Genomic DNA, 22,396 nt, shown 5'->3' with positions numbered 1-22,396 from the left:
CAATGTTGGTAAATTCTTAGAGAAATGGGATTCATTTGTGATACTTTGTATTTTTCTCATTTTTGAAGTTTCTGTGACTATAATATGAGGAGATGAAACGTGACAAGTTCATGAATTCACAAGTTCCATCATTTTTGGAAAACCAGGATGATCAATGACTTGTTCAAAATTCAAAAAACATTATTTGAGATATTACTAAAAGTAAGAAAAAAGGTTTTGCATCTTCTGTTCTCATATCCACATCCTCTTGTGCAGGCATACACATCAGAATATGTTCTAGTATAAATCAAGATATATGTCTTCAAATGCTTGTAAACTAATATTTTGTCTTATCTGAAACAGAAAAAAAATATCACTTTTGGAAAAATATTTCTCTTTCTTTTTTGTAATTTCTATGAGTCGCCAAGTGTACACAGGTAAGACATGCAACCTATCAAGGCTGAGTTCCCAAATGGTCACCTGGCATTTTTTACCAAGTTAAAAATGGATTTTTGTTCTCATCATGCTTATTCTCAAGGTTGCAAACAATTGATGATATTACTAGGTGACCTCATAGTTTTGGTGTTAGATGATTCTTATCTTCTCTACATACCTCTTGCAGTTTGTTTTACTTTAGTTTTATTCGTCACTTTTTCCCCAAAAACTAATTATTCTATACATTATGCTTTTCAATAAGCACGTCATAATGCACAGGCATCCAACAAATTTAATGAATCCCAGTGTACGAGTACTAGGAAGCCAGCTTGATTCTTCTGCTATCCAGGATGAGGTCTCTTTCAGATGACCAGAACTAGCTTCTCTTCAACTCAGCAGCATGATGTATTCTAATTGCTGTTAAAATATCTTTCCATGTTGTAACATGGTCATTTTTTAAATGGCAGCTTGATATGTTACAAGAAGAAAATGAAAATCTCCTTGATAAGGTTCTCTGTCTACTATACAAGATGAAACTTTCTGCACCCAAATCCATAGTCGTGGAGAGATTGGCAGTAGCAGATGGAGCAATCAAGGAGATGCACAATGGGGGAGAAATGAAAGTGCTTGTCAACTCTTTGACGATGCCCATCCTTCCAATGAAAGGAGCAAACAAGGATTCTCGATACAAAGAACAAGAATTAGGAGACTTAGCTGTAGGCAGCAGAATAACTACCAATGATCCAAAAATTGGTGAAAGTAAGAGCCCAGCAGCAGATGAAGTTGGCCATTTGAGGTATGTCTATTTTCCCTTCCTCATACTTGCTCAGGTTCTATCGCCTTCAACCAGACTGGGACTCCTGAGATGGAATGAGGGAGGGTTCACTGTGTGCACGATAGTTAAGCATGGTGGACTGGAAGGATGCAGCTGTCAGCCCTCAATGAGAGCTGCCTTAGAAATCGAGACCAAAGAGGTATTTTTTGAATATGTTTGACGACAAACTTTATGCACTGTCTATTGAGGAATTTGAGATATCTCAAGAAAAGAAAAAAGTTTGCAGCAGAAGGATACCTTCCAGGCTATGTCACATAGGTATGGGTACGGGTACCGGTACGGAGCATTTTCAAAAAAATTGAGTGCGGGGGTACGGCCGTACACACACACAGACATTTATGTCAAAAAATTTCAAAATGAATAATATATTCATAAATCATGATCCAAAACACAGTATGAAAGTAATTAACATACAAATACATCAGCTTTCTTGATTCTCCGTCGCATCATCAAGATTAGAAGGAGCAACAGGTTAGGCATTTAAGATATATTGACATCGCTATGGTTATGGATCACACTATTATCGAAGATTCAAGTTATAGAGAAGGGATGGATTTTCAAAACATTGTATGGAAGATTTTAAATGAAAAGTTGTGAGGAACTATATGCAAGAAAGGTTTAGAGTGAAAAAGGAAACAGGAAAAGAGGGGGATTTTTAATTTTCAACTAAAAAACTGGACAACTTTGGACTCGGTCAAAGTTGACTGAGTCTGAAAATGGACAAAAATGATCTTGGGTACGTTGACCGTACCCGATGATATGTTGACCATACCTGATGCTACGTTGACCGCACCAGGGCCGTACCCGTACCCGTACCCGTACCGTGCGGGTACTCCTCCTTAAGAGGAGTACCCGTGTGACATAGCTTCCAGGAAGAAGCTACCAGATGGAACCGACGTAAATTGGTACCAGGGTTGCTCAAATCATTTCACTAGACTAAATAATTGAGAAGTTCCAAGATGAACTGCTTCAGAGTACTACCCACTAGTTGTTACCTCATGTTCTAGAGCTGGCAACTTTTGCATCAAATCCAAATGCAGACCTCAACTGCAACTTTTCAAATATGGAACAAGAAAGCTAAGGAACATGTTGAATAACATTTATGTTAGGTGGTTTTTTGAATATTTAATAGTTGTAGGAACAGCTCTTTATTAATAGTGGACTTTCTATGTAATTTGTTAGTGTTACCCTAATTCTCATTTAATATGAGATTAGGGCATAATAATAAAAACAGAGTGCAGCTCTCTCTCTCTCTCTCTCTCTCCCCTTGTCTCTTCTCCTTTGATCTCTCATGACAGGGCTCATGCAACAGAACGCATATCCCAATTACCCAATAGCTGGTTTGCCATTGTTGGGAATACTGTCTCATGCCAACTTGGAGGAAGTTTTTGAGCAGGAGAAGCTGACTTTCAAATGTATCCTTACACTATCATGGCTATTGTCAAGCCATGTTTTTACTATTAGCTATAGCCCTAGTTGGCTGCAGTCATGGAAAGACTTTTGTTTGTCAACATTGATTTGGTTCATCACACCTTGAGGACAAGGTTTTTTTCGAAAGGGGTAGTAATGCTAGTGTCCAGGTTTCAGTTCTAGAATCGGGTCTGGATTGGGTTTACTGGGCTGACCCAGAAAAATGACTTTAAATAACAGAATTGGGAGGGCGCAAGGGGGATATAGGAAAATAGTATGTATTTGTGTGAGCATTCACATCTATGCAAATGCATGTAGTGACAAAATAGACTGCAAGGTAGCACTCTTTCATGATGTCACATACAAACAGTGAAGGGATCAGAATGTTTTCTTTTGAGAATAGCATGAGCGTGTTAAAGTTTATAAATATATATATATATATATATATATATATATATATATATATATATATATATATATATATATATATATATATATATATATATATATATATATATATATATATATATATATATATATAGGGCACAGGCTTTTTGTTCAGTCTTTAGGTTTCTTTTGTAATTTTTGTATTTTTTGTTTATTTTGTCTCTTCCTTTTTGTTTTGTAATCTTCGCTTTGTTTCAGTTGTTTATGTTCTTTTTGCAGCTGAATTCTCCAGCTGAAAGAGCTGCTTGGCTCTCCAGTGCCTATAATTCTAGTTGTTGGATATCCTAATAGCTCATTAATGATGTCTATGTAAGGGTTTCTTTGGTCCTTGTCACTCTATGCTTCTTTTGAAGCTTTTCTAGGCATTTTTATATATTTTTTTGCCTTAGTATACTTTGTTTCATTGAGAGTTTCTTCTTATGACTATTTGTTTAACTGAAAGTTTTCCTTGTGACTTGATATATCTTATTTCTATATCATAGTTATTCACAAAATGTTTAGTTTGGGCTTAGTTGAATTTTCTGCATATAGCTATTTCAGATTTTACAGTTCAATGGAGAATTGAGATTGAAAAATGGCAATGGAGATGTGGTCCGCTGTCCAAGAATATCTACACATGTCTGTCTTCCAAGTGTATTTGTTTGAAGATTGTAATTTATGAAGGGCAGAGTTTTTGGTTTATACTGAAAAAATTTGTGAATCTCTTAATGTTCTTCTAGTTATGGTCCTTTTTTTCTATAATTTTATCAGTTATTTATGCTAAATTTGTAATTTTATCTAGGTGCAAGGCTGTGCGAATTTTTCAATGTGGTGATTCAGAGGATTTACCTGAAATAGTGGAGGGGCAAACTAGTTCCTATGATAATATTACAGAAATAGAAGAAACACAAGATGGTCATGATGATAACAAAATTGCGGATGTATACTTGCAAAGGGCATTATCTGTTCTTCTTGATGTTACTTTGTTGGAAGGTAGAAGCAGTATCTTATTACTTGTTTCCTAGCTTTCTTATCCTTGTGCTCCTATAATATCCAATCGTAGTCTTTGTATTCTTAGAAAATCTTATTCTTATAAGGTGCATTGTTAGTAACTGCAAGTTGAAAATAAGATGTTTATATTTAGAACATCCGGCGAAGAAGACACAATCCAGTGGCTTACTGGGGTTTAACTAAATTGTATCCGAAAATGGATTTTTTTCCCTACTGAATCTGATATTTGGTTGAATCTGTACACTCAACTATAGCTGATTCTGCCTACTTGTAGGCATTTCTTGTCGTAATATCATTAACTTATTTTTGCTTGCTTTCAACAATTTTTTCCTTTGCAAAATTGGTCATTACATGTCATTATGATTTTTAAAAGATTATATATATATATATATATATATATATATATATATATATATATATATATATATATATATATATATATATATATATATATATATATATATATCAGCCAGACCCTTATAATCCAGACTAGAAGAGAATCATATGGGCTGTCTATTTTAAGGAGATCGGATGGTGGAGATTAAGCTGAAATAATTATAAACCAAGTTGTACTTTCAAGAGAGGGAAATACCCCTCACAAGAAGGCAAGAGATCTTGATTAAAATACTTGTTGATTTTTATTTATTTATTTATTTATTTTTCAATTTAATCTCTTCCAGGCAATTCCTTAAAATCGATGGCCCAGGCCATCCAGAATGGCATACAAGGGTCTGGCAGCTACTTGTTTTCCTATATAGATATATATATGTGTATATATATATGTGTGTGTGTGTGTATGTGTGTGTTTGTATATATATATATATATATATACATATATATATATGTATGTATATATATATATATATACAATCATCTGTTTATTTATGGCACTTCTAGCATTATTTTATAGAAATAAGAATGTGATCTGCATGATGAACTTTGTACGAGTTAATTGTGAAATGGTTGATATCATGTTTATTGTCCTCATCCTCCACTTCCTAAGGGGTCACACTCTTGCCCAACTTTTTTGCTTTGAGACCATTAATCATGTCCATACATTGTCTTCGGGCAACTGCTTGTGGTCCTTTACTAGTGGACAGAGCCACATTCTCATGCATCCTAGCTACATGGTGTTTTAGCAGAGATATTCTTGCTGATAAGTCTTGTTTACAATACTTATAAAAATGATTTTCAATTTTCATTTCTCTCACCAATGTGGACCATTGCCGTGTGGGTCACTTGAAATCATGTCTTGAGAAAAACAATATAAATGTATGGTAAAAGCATGAGGTTTTATGCCTTTCATGGTAGAAATGGGAAAGCCGTCTTTCTTCAACCGTAGTTCGCTACTTCACTTGTACATCTAGTTTGAAATTGAAGTTTTCTTCCTTAACATAGCGAGATCTCCCTCACAGCTCATAGAAAAGGAAATATAAAAAAATCAGGCACGTTAGGGTTGAGGACCAACAATATTCCTACTGCGGATTTTCTGAAGAATGGAAACAGAGAAGGAAACATGTTTGAAAGGAGAAAAGAACCTTTGAGTAAGGAAGAAGATTAAAGAAGGAACCCTTGACTGCATTTTTGGTTGCAGATCTCATTGGACATACCTTTACAAAATCTACAGCTTGTTAACCTGCCTCTGATTGAAAGATTTTGTTATTGCTGTAGTTTCACAATACAGAGGAGAAGAAAAGAAGAGAGAACACAAGAGGGATGCTGCAAGGTCACTTCTGCCAGAAATAAGTCGTGCCATAATTCTCATTCAAATATGTTCAGCTAACAGAAAATATGTTGAAATGCAGTACATAAGGATGTGCGGATCTGGATGGCATGTGGCTATGAATTTAGACTAGATCCAGTTAGATCAAAGTCAATGGCATCTGCTTAACACTGGCACTTCTGATTGACATTAAAGAACTGCATAAAAGAAATAATGCTGATAGGGTCTACTTTTTATCTCTAAAATCTAAATGCTGCTTTCTAGTTTGCATCTCATGTTTGATACAACAAAAAGGATCCATCATTTTTTTTTTCTTCCTGAGAACAGTAGGAAAGCTGACCTTTCTCAACTCTGGTTTCTTCCTGTATGAAGTTAAAAAATCAAGAGCATTTCTGACAAAGGAATAAACAGTATGATACCTATAGCCTGCTTATTTTGAGATATTTGAGTCACTGAAGTCAATTCCAGTAACAAAGAATGCTTACACTGAACTTGGGATCTCACTTTTGGCTTCCTAGTCTCCATAAATTTTCACTCGCAGGTATACATATGTATACCTGTGCAGCATCTTCTTTTTCATAATTATCTTCATTCTTTAGCCTTCATTTTCAATTTTTTGAGCTATGGTATGCAGATCATCACTTTTTTCTTTTTTCAGTTTTCCAGGGCTTCATTAGTAACCTGCTTTATGGCTATTTGTGTTAAAAATATGTGCACAGCATCAATTAGTTTTTTTAGTTCTCCAAGGGGCTTTGTTAGTAACCTCGTTCATGGCTGTTACAAATATGGGCTTACACACACACACACACATGCTAAGTGTCACGTGTTTCTTGGTTCATGTATAATTGTGTGTGTGCATCATATATGTGTGTGTGTGTGTGCAAGTGTATTTTGTATGTAGTTTTGGTCAGTGTTTCTTCATGTTTTATAATTTTTTATTCTTCGTTTCTGTACTTCCATTGGTTTTGTCAAAAATGGATTTTCACCAGAGCTTTGACCAGCTCCAACGGCTCCGTTTAGAGTTTAGAGACATTGAAAGTACTTCAACAGCTAGTTCAGGGCTGCTTTGTTGTATGTTTTGAGGGATGAATTCCTCATACGTTTCATGTTTTTTGTAAGCATACTCGGGGAACATCATCAATTTATATGTTTTGAGTGGGTCCTTGTTTAGGTTGCCTTGATTCTTTGTATTAGAATCCTTCATTTTGGGCTGTTTTGGGCCTCTACATTGCAAGCATTTTATCAAGTTGGTCCTTGGAAATTCTGATTTCAAGGTCATATGACAGATCGCTAGATGAATTTATAATGTCTTCCATGGAATATAAACATGAAAGGTAGATGTTTGTACAGTGCACAGCTTGCTTGTTTTGTTCTCGTGTTCATTCACTTGCTGGATTTGTTGATTTATTTAGAGGTTCCACTTGTGAGAATACTATCCTATTACTTCTTTATTGTGCTTGTTAGACAAAATGCTGTTTTTATGGATATTTCAATGAAATTTCTCACAAGCAACTCATAAATGATAAATTGCTTGGTGTTCCACAGTGTTTTATCACCTGTTCTAAACATGCCAATTTCAGAGTCAAAGCGGCAGAGGGTATTGGTTGCATCCTGCATTCTCTACTCAGAGGTTAGTTTAGTTTTCTAACTGTTCTGGTTTCCATCCCCCAAGTATAAATACTTTTTCCTCTTTGAAATTTGTAATTAAGGTCTAATATACATTCATCTAATAAGCATGGAAAATTCATTTACTAGCTTTAGAGAAGGTAAAAAAGGATTCTTCTTTTTTTCTTTCATGGAGGAAAAGTTAGTCTTGTTTCTACTTATGTAAGCACACATGGTGTCTGAACGTTTAAACTCTTCTAATGGCTCGTACTGCCTCAATCCTTATTTCCTGTTCAGCATGTTCTTCATAAGAAAAAAAAATGTGCATTAGCCAAAGTATCCAGATCATCATGCTCGTGAACTTTCTAAATGCTGTTCTAATCCATGTAAAACGATATTCAATTTTTTACTTTTGACAAATGTTTTACTTATTGTGTCCCGTTTTTGAAAGCTTTATTTGCCAATGCTTGGTTTATCAATTCTTTAAGTTTCTTGCTTATGCTGTTGAAAACAAAAATAAAATGTCGAGATTTTTTTGATATTTTTCTCCTTTGCATCTGAAGCTTCAGTTCCATAATTTCAATGTTGCTTTCAAGAGATTTGTGATGAAGGCAGAGGTAGAAAGACTTAAGCGAGATCTCTATACAGAATAGGGAATCCAATCTCTGCTTTCTCGGATCAGGATGTGGTGCAGCAGCATCATGCATGGTGGGACAAATCCCTCTTACTTATAAGATATATTAGGGCACTAGGGCCTAGAATGCCCTTAAGAGGGCTGGATAATGAATCCATATTATCAAAGCAAATAATATGATAAATATGTGGTGATAGTCTCCCTCAATTGAAACTTGCCTTTGAACCATGCTGGACTTGTCCTCAAGGAACCAAAGCTTCCTTCGTTAGTCCTTTCCCAAATATGTTATCAATGTGATTCTTCGTGCCAACATATCTTGCTTCTTCTTGGTCTTCAATAGTTTGTCTGATAAAATGCTAATCTGTTTTAATGTGTTTTATTCTACCATTCGGTTAACTGGCTTCAGCAAAAAATTCTCCAAGTGCAACCAAAAGATGTCCGAATCCAAGTTTTTTAGATGTAGCTAACACTGTAGCTCTAAATTATGCTTTTGCACCTGATCTAGCAATAACACTCTTTTTGCTGCTCCACTAGACAAGGTTCTCTTTAACAAAGAAAAAATATCCAGATATTAGTTTCCTTTCATCTAGATCTCCAGCCCAACCCACATCTGAATATGCCAACAATATCAACATGTCTAGTTCGAGTTTGTTCTCTCCTAAATGAGGCCATTGCCTACAGTGCCCTTTAAGTGTCTTAACATTATTCTAGCCTTGGTTCATGTACAAACTAAGATGCTTGATTAACTGCATACACGAAGGTTATCAAGATTCATTAAATTGAATTGAAACCAGAATTAATTGACTAAAAAAATGTACTTTATTTGAAAAATTTTAACATTCAGGAATGAAAGAAGTTGTAAAAGCTTACACTTTAGAAAAATAAAAAAATGATAAAGAAAGTAAAACACAATAAAAATGATCATTGAGGTATGGTCAATCCTTTAGTGATCAGATGGGCTAAGATACTCAAGAAGCAAGTTTATGTTCAATTGGTGAAGCGATCATGTGAAGTACTTTGGTGTTCTCAAACTAGAAAGTGAACGAAGATCATAAACTTTGAACGAAGATCATAAACTTTCTTCTGTGTGCAAGCTGTATGTAGATGTGATCAGAATCTGGTCTTAGTTGTCTTTTCTTCCTTCACGCAAGATCTTCAATATGTGGATGAACGGAAGACGCCCTTGATCCTTTTTTGTGCTGCTGTTGGTGGAGACTCAGGCCTGCACAGATGGTGTAGGCATACGTGAGAAAGATAATAGGAATACTGCTAGCATCCAGATCTAATAGTATGGTTCCTTTTGATAAACTTGCTGATGTTGTTTCTGTTGGACTTGATCCGGCCTATTTCTTGTGCTTTCTATTACAAACTACTTTGTTGTGCATAAGCTATCAAATGGTAGTAGAACTTATGTCGGTTAGATCATGCAGAGCCAAAAGGACAGCTTCTGTTAATAAATGGGAGGACAGAAGATGAAGTTGCAAGGAGCTTGGAAAGGGTGTTGCTTACATTGCGAATAAGCACCTTAGAGCCAAAGGTGCAAACTTTGTCACACAGCTTTTTTTTTAACTTTAGTTGAGCTGCATGTAGGCCATATCAGCCAATTGTGCCTCATAAAATAAGCTATCGGTTTTATGTCTGCATTTCTTTTGCTGCAGGTTTTGAGGAGTACTTTCAAAAAGATGCACATCTATGTTCATCAGAAGTACGGTTATTCGTATGAATGGAATGAGTAGTATATACCATGTTGCATGGATACTTATGTTACATTGGTATGGATACGAGTGCCTGGTGTGGGTGTGATTGTTCAATTGAGTGTTTATTTCTGTTTTTTGACGTGCTAATATCATTTTTTTTTACTGGAGAACATTGAACTTTTATTTGTAGGATCGTTTTTGAAGTAGACTAGGAATTGTAGCTGTTGTCCTGTGTTTCTCATAGAATTTTCACCAAATTAAAAATCGTTTTCAAATATAAAAATGACCTTCAAAAATTTTTGTTTTTTTGTTTTTTTTGTATCTAAAACTTCTTTGGCATATGTAAAATGGCCACCAGTTTTCAGTTGGACCAATTAGGTTGGATTTGCAATATTATTTAGTAGTCTTCATTTTTTTTAGAATTTTGGAACTTTAGTCATTAAACTCACACGACATTGGTGGAAAGGTTTGCTTTGTTGTTGTTCATTTTTTTTAGTGAAATTTTGTATCTTATAGTTGGTAAGGGTTCAACTTAGTAAATATAGGTTCACTTCTTTGTTTTTAGGACGTGTTTATGTTCTTATAAACTATTTTATTTTTTTTGCTTGAATTCTTGATTTATTTAGCATAAGGTGCGAGGAAGGAGTGATTAGATAGGTGGGGATAGAGTAGAATAGATGGTTTGTATTTGATTTTGAATTCGATAGTTCGATTTTTGAATTGGATAGTTAGATATTCCCTACTTCTATAGGAGACCATATGGAGTTCTTCTTCTACCCAACAAATCAGTCTGGTTTCATAAAAACTCCTCTTTTGGTAGAAGAGAGCTCCTACTTCTAGGTGATATGCCATTTGATGTCAAGTATTTTTTTAAAAGAGAAAATTTTTTATTGTGCCTAAAAACATTTTAAAAGTGTCTTATCAAGGAATGATATGCCTTCGTTTTGTTCTTACTACCTGCCCAAGCAAAAGGAAACTTTCAAGTTTTTTTTGTTGTCAATCATTAAGAGAGTCAATCTGGCAAAATCCTATGAAGCTGAGAAAGTCAAGACTAGGAGATGCTATTGACTCTAGTGATCAAGTGTCTGTAAGGGTTTAGCAGGAAAATATCCTAAGAGAGAAGCCATAATGTCTTATAAAATATTGGCAGGTAGCAAAATAAGAGTTGAGAGATGGGCTCGGGGCTTGTGTAGTTGTTCATCTGGGTTAATAATCAAGAGTACCGGGTAGGCATATAGGTGATTTATGTCTATACCACGAAGATAATGACTTATGTACTTTTGGCATGTTGAAAACCCGCAAGGTGAAACGGGTTGATATGTGACAAAACTACACCTGACTGCCAAAGCGGTGGAGTTTCGTAGTAGCCTATGGGGTGGTGAGGTATTCCCTCAAAGGTGAAGGTCGGCCTGAAAAAGAAAATCAAAAGCAAGAAAAAATGAAAAGGCAAAAAACCAAATGCAGAAAAAAAAGGAAGAAAAGAAGCAAACCCAATAAAAACAAAAAAGGTGCCTGTCAAGAAATAAATGGCATGAACGCTGAACTCTAAGGATATGGAATGCGACAATCTTTCCTGGATGTGCGATCCTTGGGTCAATATCTGCTCTTCTTTTTGATTTCCTAAGACATTGAGGACGATTACTTTATGTTCATTTTTTTTGGAAATTTAAATGCTACCCTTCTTGAGATTCAACAACATTGATGCGAAATGAATCTCGATGCTTGTACGGTATTGAGGGTAAATGAAAGCCATATCATTTGCACAACACGAGCATTTTCTGCTTATGATTTAAATTGATGATTTATAAACTATTTAAAAGTAAACAGTTGACATCTTTTGTAATGTTTCCTGACTTCATGGGCATATTAGGAACTCTCAGCCCCTCTCTGTTTTTGAAAAATGTTGTCCTTTTTATTACCAAACCGTTAGTCCATTCATAGAGTAGATGAAACCTCTCAAACATATTCCACTCATGCTGAGTGTAATGAATTTTCCATCTTCCCCTTTCCATGTTCCCATCACAATTTGTTTTCTTGTGAAGGCTAGGCAGTAGTTTTTTTTATTTCTCTTTTATGTTTTGCTTAGGAAAGGGTTTGAAAGAGTCGTTAGCTTTTAACTTTTTTATCATTAGTTTTTTTTTTTTTTTTTTTACATTATCAGTATCTTCTGATTCATGCAGCTGATGTCAATGTTTAAAGCCCAACTCATCAGTGTTCGTGGTTTGGAAAAGCCGATTCATGTTGCACGAGAGTTTGATCTTGTACTTCAAAATCAAGTTTTTATTGTAGGTTATAATTGTCAAATGTCTTGTTTTACCTAATCATTGGCACTTTAGATGTACGTGAAGTTCATCCAACTCATTGTAGGCTCTGGGGGCCAAATTAGGGCTCTATAGATGAGGTTGTTGTCGAGCTTGAATGTTCCAATGAATGGACCAACATGTCGCTACTTAGGAATGGCTTGTCTATTGGCCATGCTTTTGGTCTCCCTAGAGTATTTTGCATGCATTCTTTCTAGTTGGCATGTGCTGTTGCATTTAAGTTTCAGTTGTGCTGTATTATTTATTAACTATATATATTCTTGATAGGTTTGGAACACAGTCTTGAGGTTCTTGGAGTTGCTGCAATTGAAGACCGTCTGCAGGTGATTCCCTTTTTCCTTCTCTAGGGGGTATTGTTTCGTGCGAGAGCTTTCCTTCTGGTTTGACTTAAGTAGATTGTCATCGTTTTCTTTTGGATGTCATTGCTGGAAGGTGTTCCTGGAACAATCGATCTGCTTCGGAAGGCTGGAATCAACTTTTGGATGCTTACTGGTGATAAACAAAATACAACCATTCAGATAGCGCTATCTTGCAACCTAATTTCTCCTGGTTAGTCATGCTTCATTCTTCTTTTCTCACGAGCCCAAGTCACTTTGTCTCATCAAGGCATATTGTCACAAAGAGCTGAAATGTTTTCTCTTTTTGGCATTTGATAACTTTCGAAAAGAAAATTAATAATCTTTTACTATATAAGATCATAAACTTTCTTCTGTGTGCAAGCTGTATGTGGATGTGATCAGAATGTGGTCTTAGTTGTCTTTTCTTCCTTCACACAAGATCTTCAATATGTGGATGAACGGAAGACGCCCTTGATCCTTTTATGTGCTGCTGTTGGTGGAGACTCAGGCCTGCACAGATGGTGTAGGCATACGTGACAAAGATAACAGGAATATTGCTAGCATCCAGATCTAATAGTATGGTTCCTTTTGATAAACTTGCTGATGTTGTTTCTGTTGGACTTGATCCGGCCTATTTCTTGTGCTTTCTATTACAAACTACTTTGTTGTGCATAAGCTATCAAATGGTAGTAGAACTTATGTCGGTTAGATCATGCAGAGCCAAAAGGACAGCTTCTGTTAATAAATGGGAGGACAGAAGATGAAGTTGCAAGGAGCTTGGAAAGGGTGTTGCTTACATTGCGAATAAGCACCTTAGAGCCAAAGGTGCAAACTTTGTCACACAGCTTTTTTTTTAACTTTAGTTGAGCTGCATGTAGGCCATATCAGCCAATTGTGCCTCATAAAATAAGCTATCGGTTTTATGTCTGCATTTCTTTTGCTGCAGGTTTTGAGGAGTACTTTCAAAAAGATGCACATCTATGTTCATCAGAAGTACGGTTATTCGTATGAATGGCATGAGTAGTATATACCATGTTGCATGGATACTTATGTTACATTGGTATGGATACGAGTGCCTGGTGTGGGTGTGATTGTTCAATTGAGTGTTTATTTCTGTTTTTTGACGTGCTAATATCATGTTTTTTACTGGAGAACATTGAACTTTTATTTGTAGGATCATTTTTGAAGTAGACTAGGAATTGTAGCTGTTGTCCTGTGTTTCTCATAGAATTTTCACCAAATTAAAAATCGTTTTCAAATATAAAAATGACCTTCAAAAATTTTTGTTTTTTTGTTTTTTTTTGTATCTAAAACTTCTTTGGCATATGTAAAATGGCCACCAGTTTTCAGTTGGACCAATTAGGTTGGATTTGCAATATTATTTAGTAGTCTTCATTTTTTTTAGAATTTTGGAACTTTAGTCATTAAACTCACACGACATTGGTGGAAAGGTTTGCTTTGTTGTTGTTCATTTTTTTAGTGAAATTTTGTATCTTATAGTTGGTAAGGGTTCAACTTAGTAAATATAGGTTCACTTCTTTGTTTTTAGGACGTGTTTATGTTCTTATAAACTATTTTATTTTTTTTGCTTGAATTCTTGATTTATTTAGCATAAGGTGCGAGGAAGGAGTGATTAGATAGGTGGGGATAGAGTAGAATAGATGGTTTGTATTTGATTTTTGAATTCGATAGTTCGATTTTTGAATTGGATAGTTAGATATTCCCTACTTCTATAGGAGACCATATGGAGTTCTTCTTCTACCCAACAAATCAGTCTGGTTTCATAAAAACTCCTCTTTTGGTAGAAGAGAGCTCCTACTTCTAGGTGATATGCCATTTGATGTCAAGTATTTTTTTAAAAGAGAAAATTTTTTATTGTGCCTAAAAACATTTTAAAAGTGTCTTATCAAGGAATGATATGCCTTCGTTTTGTTCTTACTACCTGCCCAAGCAAAAGGAAACTTTCAAGTTTTTTTTGTTGTCAATCATTAAGAGAGTCAATCTGGCAAAATCCTATGAAGCTGAGAAAGTCAAGACTAGGAGATGCTATTGACTCTAGTGATCAAGTGTCTGTAAGGGTTTAGCAGGAAAATATCCTAAGAGAGAAGCCATAATGTCTTATAAAATATTGGCAGGTAGCAAAATAAGAGTTGAGAGATGGGCTCGGGGCTTGTGTAGTTGTTCATCTGGGTTAATAATCAAGAGTACCGGGTAGGCATATAGGTGATTTATGTCTATACCACGAAGATAATGACTTATGTACTTTTGGCATGTTGAAAACCCGCAAGGTGAAACGGGTTGATATGTGACAAAACTACACCTGACTGCCAAAGCGGTGGAGTTTCGTAGTAGCCTATGGGGTGGTGAGGTATTCCCTCAAAGGTGAAGGTCGGCCTGAAAAAGAAAATCAAAAGCAAGAAAAAATGAAAAGGCAAAAAACCAAATGCAGAAAAAAAGGAAGAAAAAGAAGCAAACCCAAGAAAAACAAAAAAGGTGCCTGTCAAGAAATAAATGGCATGAAGGCTGAACTCTAAGGATATGGAATGCGACAATCTTTCCTGGATGTGCGATCCTTGGGTCAATATCTGCTCTTCTTTTTGATTTCCTAAGACATTGAGGACGATTACTTTATGTTCATTTTTTTTGGAAATTTAAATGCTACCCTTCTTGAGATTCAACAACATTGATGCGAAATGAATCTCGATGCTTGTACGGTATTGAGGGTAAATGAAAGCCATATCATTTGCACAACACGAGCATTTTCTGCTTATGATTTAAATTGATGATTTATAAACTATTTAAAAGTAAACAGTTGACATCTTTTGTAATGTTTCCTGACTTCATGGGCATATTAGGAACTCTCAGCCCCTCTCTGTTTTTGAAAAATGTTGTCCTTTTTATTACCAAACCGTTAGTCCATTCATAGAGTAGATGAAACCTCTCAAACATATTCCACTCATGCTGAGTGTAATGAATTTTCCATCTTCCCCTTTCCATGTTCCCATCACAATTTGTTTTCTTGTGAAGGCTAGGCAGTAGTTTTTTTTATTTCTCTTTTATGTTTTGCTTAGGAAAGGGTTTGAAAGAGTCGTTAGCTTTTAACTTTTTTATCATTAGTTTTTTTTTTTTTTTTTTTACATTATCAGTATCTTCTGATTCATGCAGCTGATGTCAATGTTTAAAGCCCAACTCATCAGTGTTCTTGTGAATGTACAGTGGTTTTGGAAAAGCCGATTCATGTTGCACGAGAGTTTGATCTTGTACTTCAAAATCAAGTTTTTATTGTAGGTTATAATTGTCAAATGTCTTGTTTTACCTAATCATTGGCACTTTAGATGTACGTGAAGTTCATCCAACTCATTGTAGGCTCTGGGGGCCAAATTAGGGCTCTATAGATGAGGTTGTTGTCGAGCTTGAATGTTCCAATGAATGGACCAACATGTCGCTACTTAGGAATGGCTTGTCTATTGGCCATGCTTTTGGTCTCCCTAGAGTATTTTGCATGCATTCTTTCTAGTTGGCATGTGCTGTTGCATTTAAGTTTCAGTTGTGCTGTATTATTTATTAACTATATATATTCTTGATAGGTTTGGAACACAGTCTTGAGGTTCTTGGAGTTGCTGCAATTGAAGACCGTCTGCAGGTGATTCCCTTTTTCCTTCTCTAGGGGGTATTGTTTCGTGCGAGAGCTTTCCTTCTGGTTTGACTTAAGTAGATTGTCATCGTTTTCTTTTGGATGTCATTGCTGGAAGGTGTTCCTGGAACAATCGATCTGCTTCGGAAGGCTGGAATCAACTTTTGGATGCTTACTGGTGATAAACAAAATACAACCATTCAGATAGCGCTATCTTGCAACCTAATTTCTCCTGGTTAGTCATGCTTCATTCTTCTTTTCTCACGAGCCCAAGTCACTTTGTCTCATCAAGGCAGATTGTCACAAAGAGCTGAAATGTTTTCTCTTTTTGGCATTTGATAACTTTCGAAAAGAAAATTAATAATCTTTTACTATATAAGATCATAAACTTTCTTCTGTGTGCAAGCTGTATGTGGATGTGATCAGAATGTGGTCTTAGTTGTCTTTTCTTCCTTCACACAAGATCTTCAATATGTGGATGAACGGAAGACGCCCTTGATCCTTTTATGTGCTGCTGTTGGTGGAGACTCAGGCCTGCACAGTTGGTGTAGGCATACGTGAGAAAGATAACAGGAATACTGCTAGCATCCAGATCTAATAGTATGGTTCCTTTTGATAAACTTGCTGATGTTGTTTCTGTTGGACTTGATCCGGCCTATTTCTTGTGCTTTCTATTACAAACTACTTTGTTGTGCATAACCTATCAAATGGTAGTAGAACTTATGTCGGTTAGATCATGCAGAGCCAAAAGGACAACTTCTGTTAATAAATGGGAGGACAGAAGATGAAGTTGCAAGGAGCTTGGAAAGGGTGTTGCTTACATTGCGAATAAGCACCTTAGAGCCAAAGGTGCAAACTTTGTCACACAGCTTTTTTTTTAACTTTAGTTGAGCTGCATGTACGCCATATCAGCCAATTGTGCCTCATAAAATAAGCTATCGGTTTTATGTCTGCATTTCTTTTGCTGCAGGTTTTGAGGAGTACTTTCAAAAAGATGCACATCTATGTTCATCAGAAGTACGGTTATTCGTATGAATGGAATGAGTAGTATATACCATGTTGCATGGATACTTATGTTACATTGGTATGGATACGAGTGCCTGGTGTGGGTGTGATTGTTCAATTGAGTGTTTATTTCTGTTTTTTGACGTGCTAATATCATTTTTTTTACTGGAGAACATTGAACTTTTATTTGTAGGATCGTTTTTGAAGTAGACTAGGAATTGTAGCTGTTGTCCTGTGTTTCTCATAGAATTTTCACCAAATTAAAAATCGTTTTCAAATATAAAAATGACCTTCAAAAATTTTTGTTTTTTTGTTTTTTTTTTAATCTAAAACTTCTTTGGCATATGTAAAATGGCCACCAGTTTTCAGTTGGACCAATTAGGTTGGATTTGCAATATTATTTAGTAGTCTTCATTTTTTTTAGAATTTTGGATCTTTAGTCATTAAACTCACACGACATTGGTGGAAAGGTTTGCTTTGTTGTTGTTCATTTTTTTAGTGAAATTTTGTATCTTATAGTTGGTAAGGGTTCAACTTAGTAAATATAGGTTCACTTCTTTGTTTTTAGGACGTGTTTATGTTCTTATAAACTATTTTATTTTTTTTGCTTGAATTCTTGATTTATTTAGCATAAGGTGCGAGGAAGGAGTGATTAGATAGGTGGGGATAGAGTAGAATAGATGGTTTGTATTTGATTTTTGAATTCGATAGTTCGATTTTTGAATTGGATAGTTAGATATTCCCTACTTCTATAGGAGACCATATGGAGTTCTTCTTCTACCCAACAAATCAGTCTGGTTTCATAAAAACTCCTCTTTTGGTAGAAGAGAGCTCCTACTTCTAGGTGATATGCCATTTGATGTCAAGTATTTTTTTAAAAGAGAAAATTTTTTATTGTGCCTAAAAACATTTTAAAAGTGTCTTATCAAGGAATGATATGCCTTCGTTTTGTTCTTACTACCTGCCCAAGCAAAAGGAAACTTTCAAGTTTTTTTTGTTGTCAATCATTAAGAGAGTCAATCTGGCAAAATCCTATGAAGCTGAGAAAGTCAAGACTAGGAGATGCTATTGACTCTAGTGATCAAGTGTCTGTAAGGGTTTAGCAGGAAAATATCCTAAGAGAGAAGCCATAATGTCTTATAAAATATTGGCAGGTAGCAAAATAAGAGTTGAGAGATGGGCTCGGGGCTTGTGTAGTTGTTCATCTGGGTTAATAATCAAGAGTACCGGGTAGGCATATAGGTGATTTATGTCTATACCACGAAGATAATGACTTATGTACTTTTGGCATGTTGAAAACCCGCAAGGTGAAACGGGTTGATATGTGACAAAACTACACTTGACTGCCAAAGCGGTGGAGTTTTGTAGTAGCCTATGGGGTGGTAAGGTATTCCCTCAAAGGTGAAGGTCGGCCTGAAAAGGAAAATCAAAAGCAAGAAAAAATGGAAAGGCAAAAAACCAAATGCAGAAAAAAAAGGATGAAAAAGAAGCGAACCCAAGAAAAACAAAAAAGGTGCCTGTCAAGAAATAAATGGCATGAAGGCTGAACTCTAAGGATATGGAATGCGACAATCTTTCCTGGATGTGCGATCCTTGGGTCAATATCTGCTCTTCTTTTTGATTTCCTAAGACATTGAGGACGATTACTTTATGTTCATTTTTTTTGGAAATTTAAATGCTACCCTTCTTGAGATTCAACAACATTGATGCGAAATGAATCTCGATGCTTGTACGGTATTGAGGGTAAATGAAAGCCATATCATTTGCACAACACGAGCATTTTCTGCTTATGATTTAAATTGATGATTTATAAACTATTTAAAAGTAAACAGTTGACATCTTTTGTAATGTTTCCTGACTTCATGGGCATATTAGGAACTCTCAGCCCCTCTCTGCTTTTGAAAAATGTTGTCCTTTTTATTACCAAACCGTTAGTCCATTCATAGAGTAGATGAAACCCCTCAAACATATTCCACTCATGCTGAGTGTAATGAATTTTCCATCTTCCCCTTTCCATGTTCCCATCACAATTTGTTTTCTTGTGAAGGCTAGGCAGTAGTTTTTTTTATTTCTCTTTTATGTTTTGCTTAGGAAAGGGTTTGAAAGAGTCGTTAGCTTTTAACTTTTTTATCATTAGTTTTTTTTTTTTTTTTACATTATCAGTATCATTTGATTCATGCAGCTGATGTCAATGTTTAAAGCCCAACTCATCAGTGTTCTTGTGGATGTACAGTGGTTTTGGAAAAGCCGATTCATGTTGCACGAGAGTTTGCTCTTGTACTTCAAAATCAAGTTTTTATTGTAGGTTATAATTGTCAAATGTCTTGTTTTACCTAATCATTGGCACTTTAGATGTACGTGAAGTTCATCCAACTCATTGTAGGCTCTGGGGGCCAAATTAGGGCTCTATAGATGAGGTTGTTGTCGAGCTTGAATGTTCCAATGAATGGACCAACATGTCGCTACTTAGGAATGGCTTGTCTATTGGCCATGCTTTTGGTCTCCCTAGAGTATTTTGCATGCATTCTTTCTAGTTGGCATGTGCTGTTGCATTTAAGTTTCAGTTGTGCTGTATTATTTATTAACTATATATATTCTTGATAGGTTTGGAACACAGTCTTGAGGTTCTTGGAGTTGCTGCAATTGAAGACCATCTGCAGGTGATTCCCTTTTTCCTTCTCTAGGGGGTATTGTTTCGTGCGAGAGCTTTCCTTCTGGTTTGACTTAAGTAGATTGTCATCGTTTTCTTTTGGATGTCATTGCTGGAAGGTGTTCCTGGAACAATCGATCTGCTTCGGAAGGCTGGAATCAACTTTTGGATGCTTACTGGTGATAAACAAAATACAACCATTCAGATAGCGCTATCTTGCAACCTAATTTCTCCTGGTTAGTCATGCTTCATTCTTCTTTTCTCACGAGCCCAAGTCACTTTGTCTCATCAAGGCATATTGTCACAAAGAGCTGAAATGTTCTCTTTTTGGCATTTGATAACTTTCGAAAAGAAAATTAATAATCTTTTACTATATAAGATCATAAACTTTCTTCTGTGTGCAAGCTGTATGTGGATGTGATCAGAATGTGGTCTTAGTTGTCTTTTCTTCCTTCACACAAGATCTTCAATATGTGGATGAACGGAAGACGCCCTTGATCCTTTTATGTGCTGCTGTTGGTGGAGACTCAGGCCTGCACAGATGGTGTAGGCATACGTGAGAAAGATAATTGGAATACTGCTAGCATCCAGATCTAATAGTATGGTTCCTTTTGATAAACTTGCTGATGTTGTTTCTGTTGGACTTGATCCGGCCTATTTCTTGTGCTTTCTATTACAAACTACTTTGTTGTGCATAAGCTATCAAATGGTAGTAGAACTTATGTCGGTTAGATCATGCAGAGCCAAAAGGACAGCTTCTGTTAATAAATGGGAGGACAGAAGATGAAGTTGCAAGGAGCTTGGAAAGGGTGTTGCTTACATTGCGAATAAGCACCTTAGAGCCAAAGGTGCAAACTTTGTCACACAGCTTTTTTTTTAACTTTAGTTGAGCTGCATGTAGGCCATATCAGCCAATTGTGCCTCATAAAATAAGCTATCGGTTTTATGTCTGCATTTCTTTTGCTACAGGTTTTGAGGAGTACTTTCAAAAAGATGCACATCTATGTTCATCAGAAGTACGGTTATTCGTATGAATGGAATGAGTAGTATATACCATGTTGCATGGATACTTATGTTACATTGGTATGGATACGAGTGCCTGGTGTGGGTGTGATTGTTCAATTGAGTGTTTATTTCTGTTTTTTGACGTGCTAATATCATTTTTTTTTACTGGAGAACATTGAACTTTTATTTGTAGGATCGTTTTTGAAGTAGACTAGGAATTGTAGCTGTTGTCCTATGTTTCTCATAGAATTTTCACCAAATTAAAAATCGTTTTCAAATATAAAAATGACCTTCAAAAATTTTTGTTTTTTTGTTTTTTTTTGTATCTAAAACTTCTTTGGCATATGTAAAATGGCCACCAGTTTTCAGTTGGACCAATTAGGTTGGATTTGCAATATTATTTAGTAGTCTTCATTTTTTTTTGAATTTTGGATCTTTAGTCATTAAACTCACACGACATTGGTGGAAAGGTTTGCTTTGTTGTTGTTCATTTTTTTTAGTGAAATTTTGTATCTTATAGTTGGTAAGGGTTCAACTTAGTAAATATAGGTTCACTTCTTTGTTTTTAGGACGTGTTTATGTTCTTTTAAACTATTTTATTTTTTTGCTTGAATTCTTGATTTATTTAGCATAAGGTGCGAGGAAGGAGTGATTAGATAGGTGGGGATAGAGTAGAATAGATGGTTTGTATTTGATTTTTGAATTCGATAGTTCGATTTTTGAATTGGATAGTTAGATATTCCCTACTTCTATAGGAGACCATATGGAGTTCTTCTTCTACCCAACAAATCAGTCTGGTTTCATAAAAACTCCTCTTTTGGTAGAAGAGAGCTCCTACTTCTAGGTGATATGCCATTTGATGTCAAGTATTTTTTTAAAAGAGAAAATTTTTTATTGTGCCTAAAAACATTTTAAAAGTGTCTTATCAAGGAATGATATGCCTTCGTTTTGTTCTTACTACCTGCCCAAGCAAAAGGAAACTTTCAAGTTTTTTTTGTTGTCAATCATTAAGAGAGTCAATCTGGCAAAATCCTATGAAGCTGAGAAAGTCAAGACTAGGAGATGCTATTGACTCTAGTGATCAAGTGTCTGTAAGGGTTTAGCAGGAAAATATCCTAAGAGAGAAGCCATAATGTCTTATAAAATATTGGCAGGTAGCAAAATAAGAGTTGAGAGATGGGCTCGGGGCTTGTGTAGTTGTTCATCTGGGTTAATAATCAAGAGTACCGGGTAGGCATATAGGTGATTTATGTCTATACCACGAAGATAATGACTTATGTACTTTTGGCATGTTGAAAACCCGCAAGGTGAAACGGGTTGATATGTGACAAAACTACACTTGACTGCCAAAGCGGTGGAGTTTTGTAGTAGCCTATGGGGTGGTAAGGTATTCCCTCAAAGGTGAAGGTCGGCCTGAAAAGGAAAATCAAAAGCAAGAAAAAATGGAAAGGCAAAAAACCAAATGCAGAAAAAAAAGGATGAAAAAGAAGCGAACCCAAGAAAAACAAAAAAGGTGCCTGTCAAGAAATAAATGGCATGAAGGCTGAACTCTAAGGATATGGAATGCGACAATCTTTCCTGGATGTGCGATCCTTGGGTCAATATCTGCTCTTCTTTTTGATTTCCTAAGACATTGAGGACGATTACTTTATGTTCATTTTTTTTGGAAATTTAAATGCTACCCTTCT

The 22,396-nt window shown here is 35.7% G+C and overlaps 1 protein-coding gene across 32 annotated transcripts in view; it reads left to right on the top strand.

Annotated features, from left to right (window-relative positions):
* Positions 1-22,396, top strand: part of LOC116262466 (phospholipid-transporting ATPase 2-like) — a 38,572-nt gene that overhangs the window by 4,357 nt on the left and 11,819 nt on the right. For 12 of the 32 annotated variants that reach the window (XR_007574443.1, XR_007574438.1, XR_007574434.1 and 9 more), the window contains exons 7-26: positions 882-1,388; positions 3,888-4,078; positions 7,365-7,449; positions 9,489-9,595; positions 9,717-9,830; positions 12,344-12,399; positions 12,509-12,625; positions 12,854-12,990; positions 13,133-13,239; positions 13,361-13,474; positions 16,002-16,057; positions 16,167-16,283; positions 16,512-16,648; positions 16,791-16,897; positions 17,019-17,132; positions 19,658-19,713; positions 19,823-19,939; positions 20,166-20,302; positions 20,445-20,551; positions 20,673-20,786. Coding sequence is in view for 2 of the 32 variants with exons in the window: in XM_050080034.1 (XP_049935991.1) it covers positions 12,493-12,625; positions 16,791-16,897; positions 19,658-19,713 (296 nt within the window). In the remaining 30 variants the exon portion in view is untranslated. The other 20 variants (XR_007574452.1, XR_007574451.1, XR_007574453.1 and 17 more) reach the window with 12 other exon arrangements.

The sequence above is a fragment of the Nymphaea colorata genome, chromosome 10 (assembly GCF_008831285.2).
Source record: "Nymphaea colorata isolate Beijing-Zhang1983 chromosome 10, ASM883128v2, whole genome shotgun sequence".
Taxonomy (NCBI): Eukaryota; Viridiplantae; Streptophyta; class Magnoliopsida; order Nymphaeales; family Nymphaeaceae; genus Nymphaea; species Nymphaea colorata.
The sequence above is the reverse complement of the archived record's forward strand: the minus strand, read 5'-3'. Positions and strand labels throughout refer to the sequence as shown.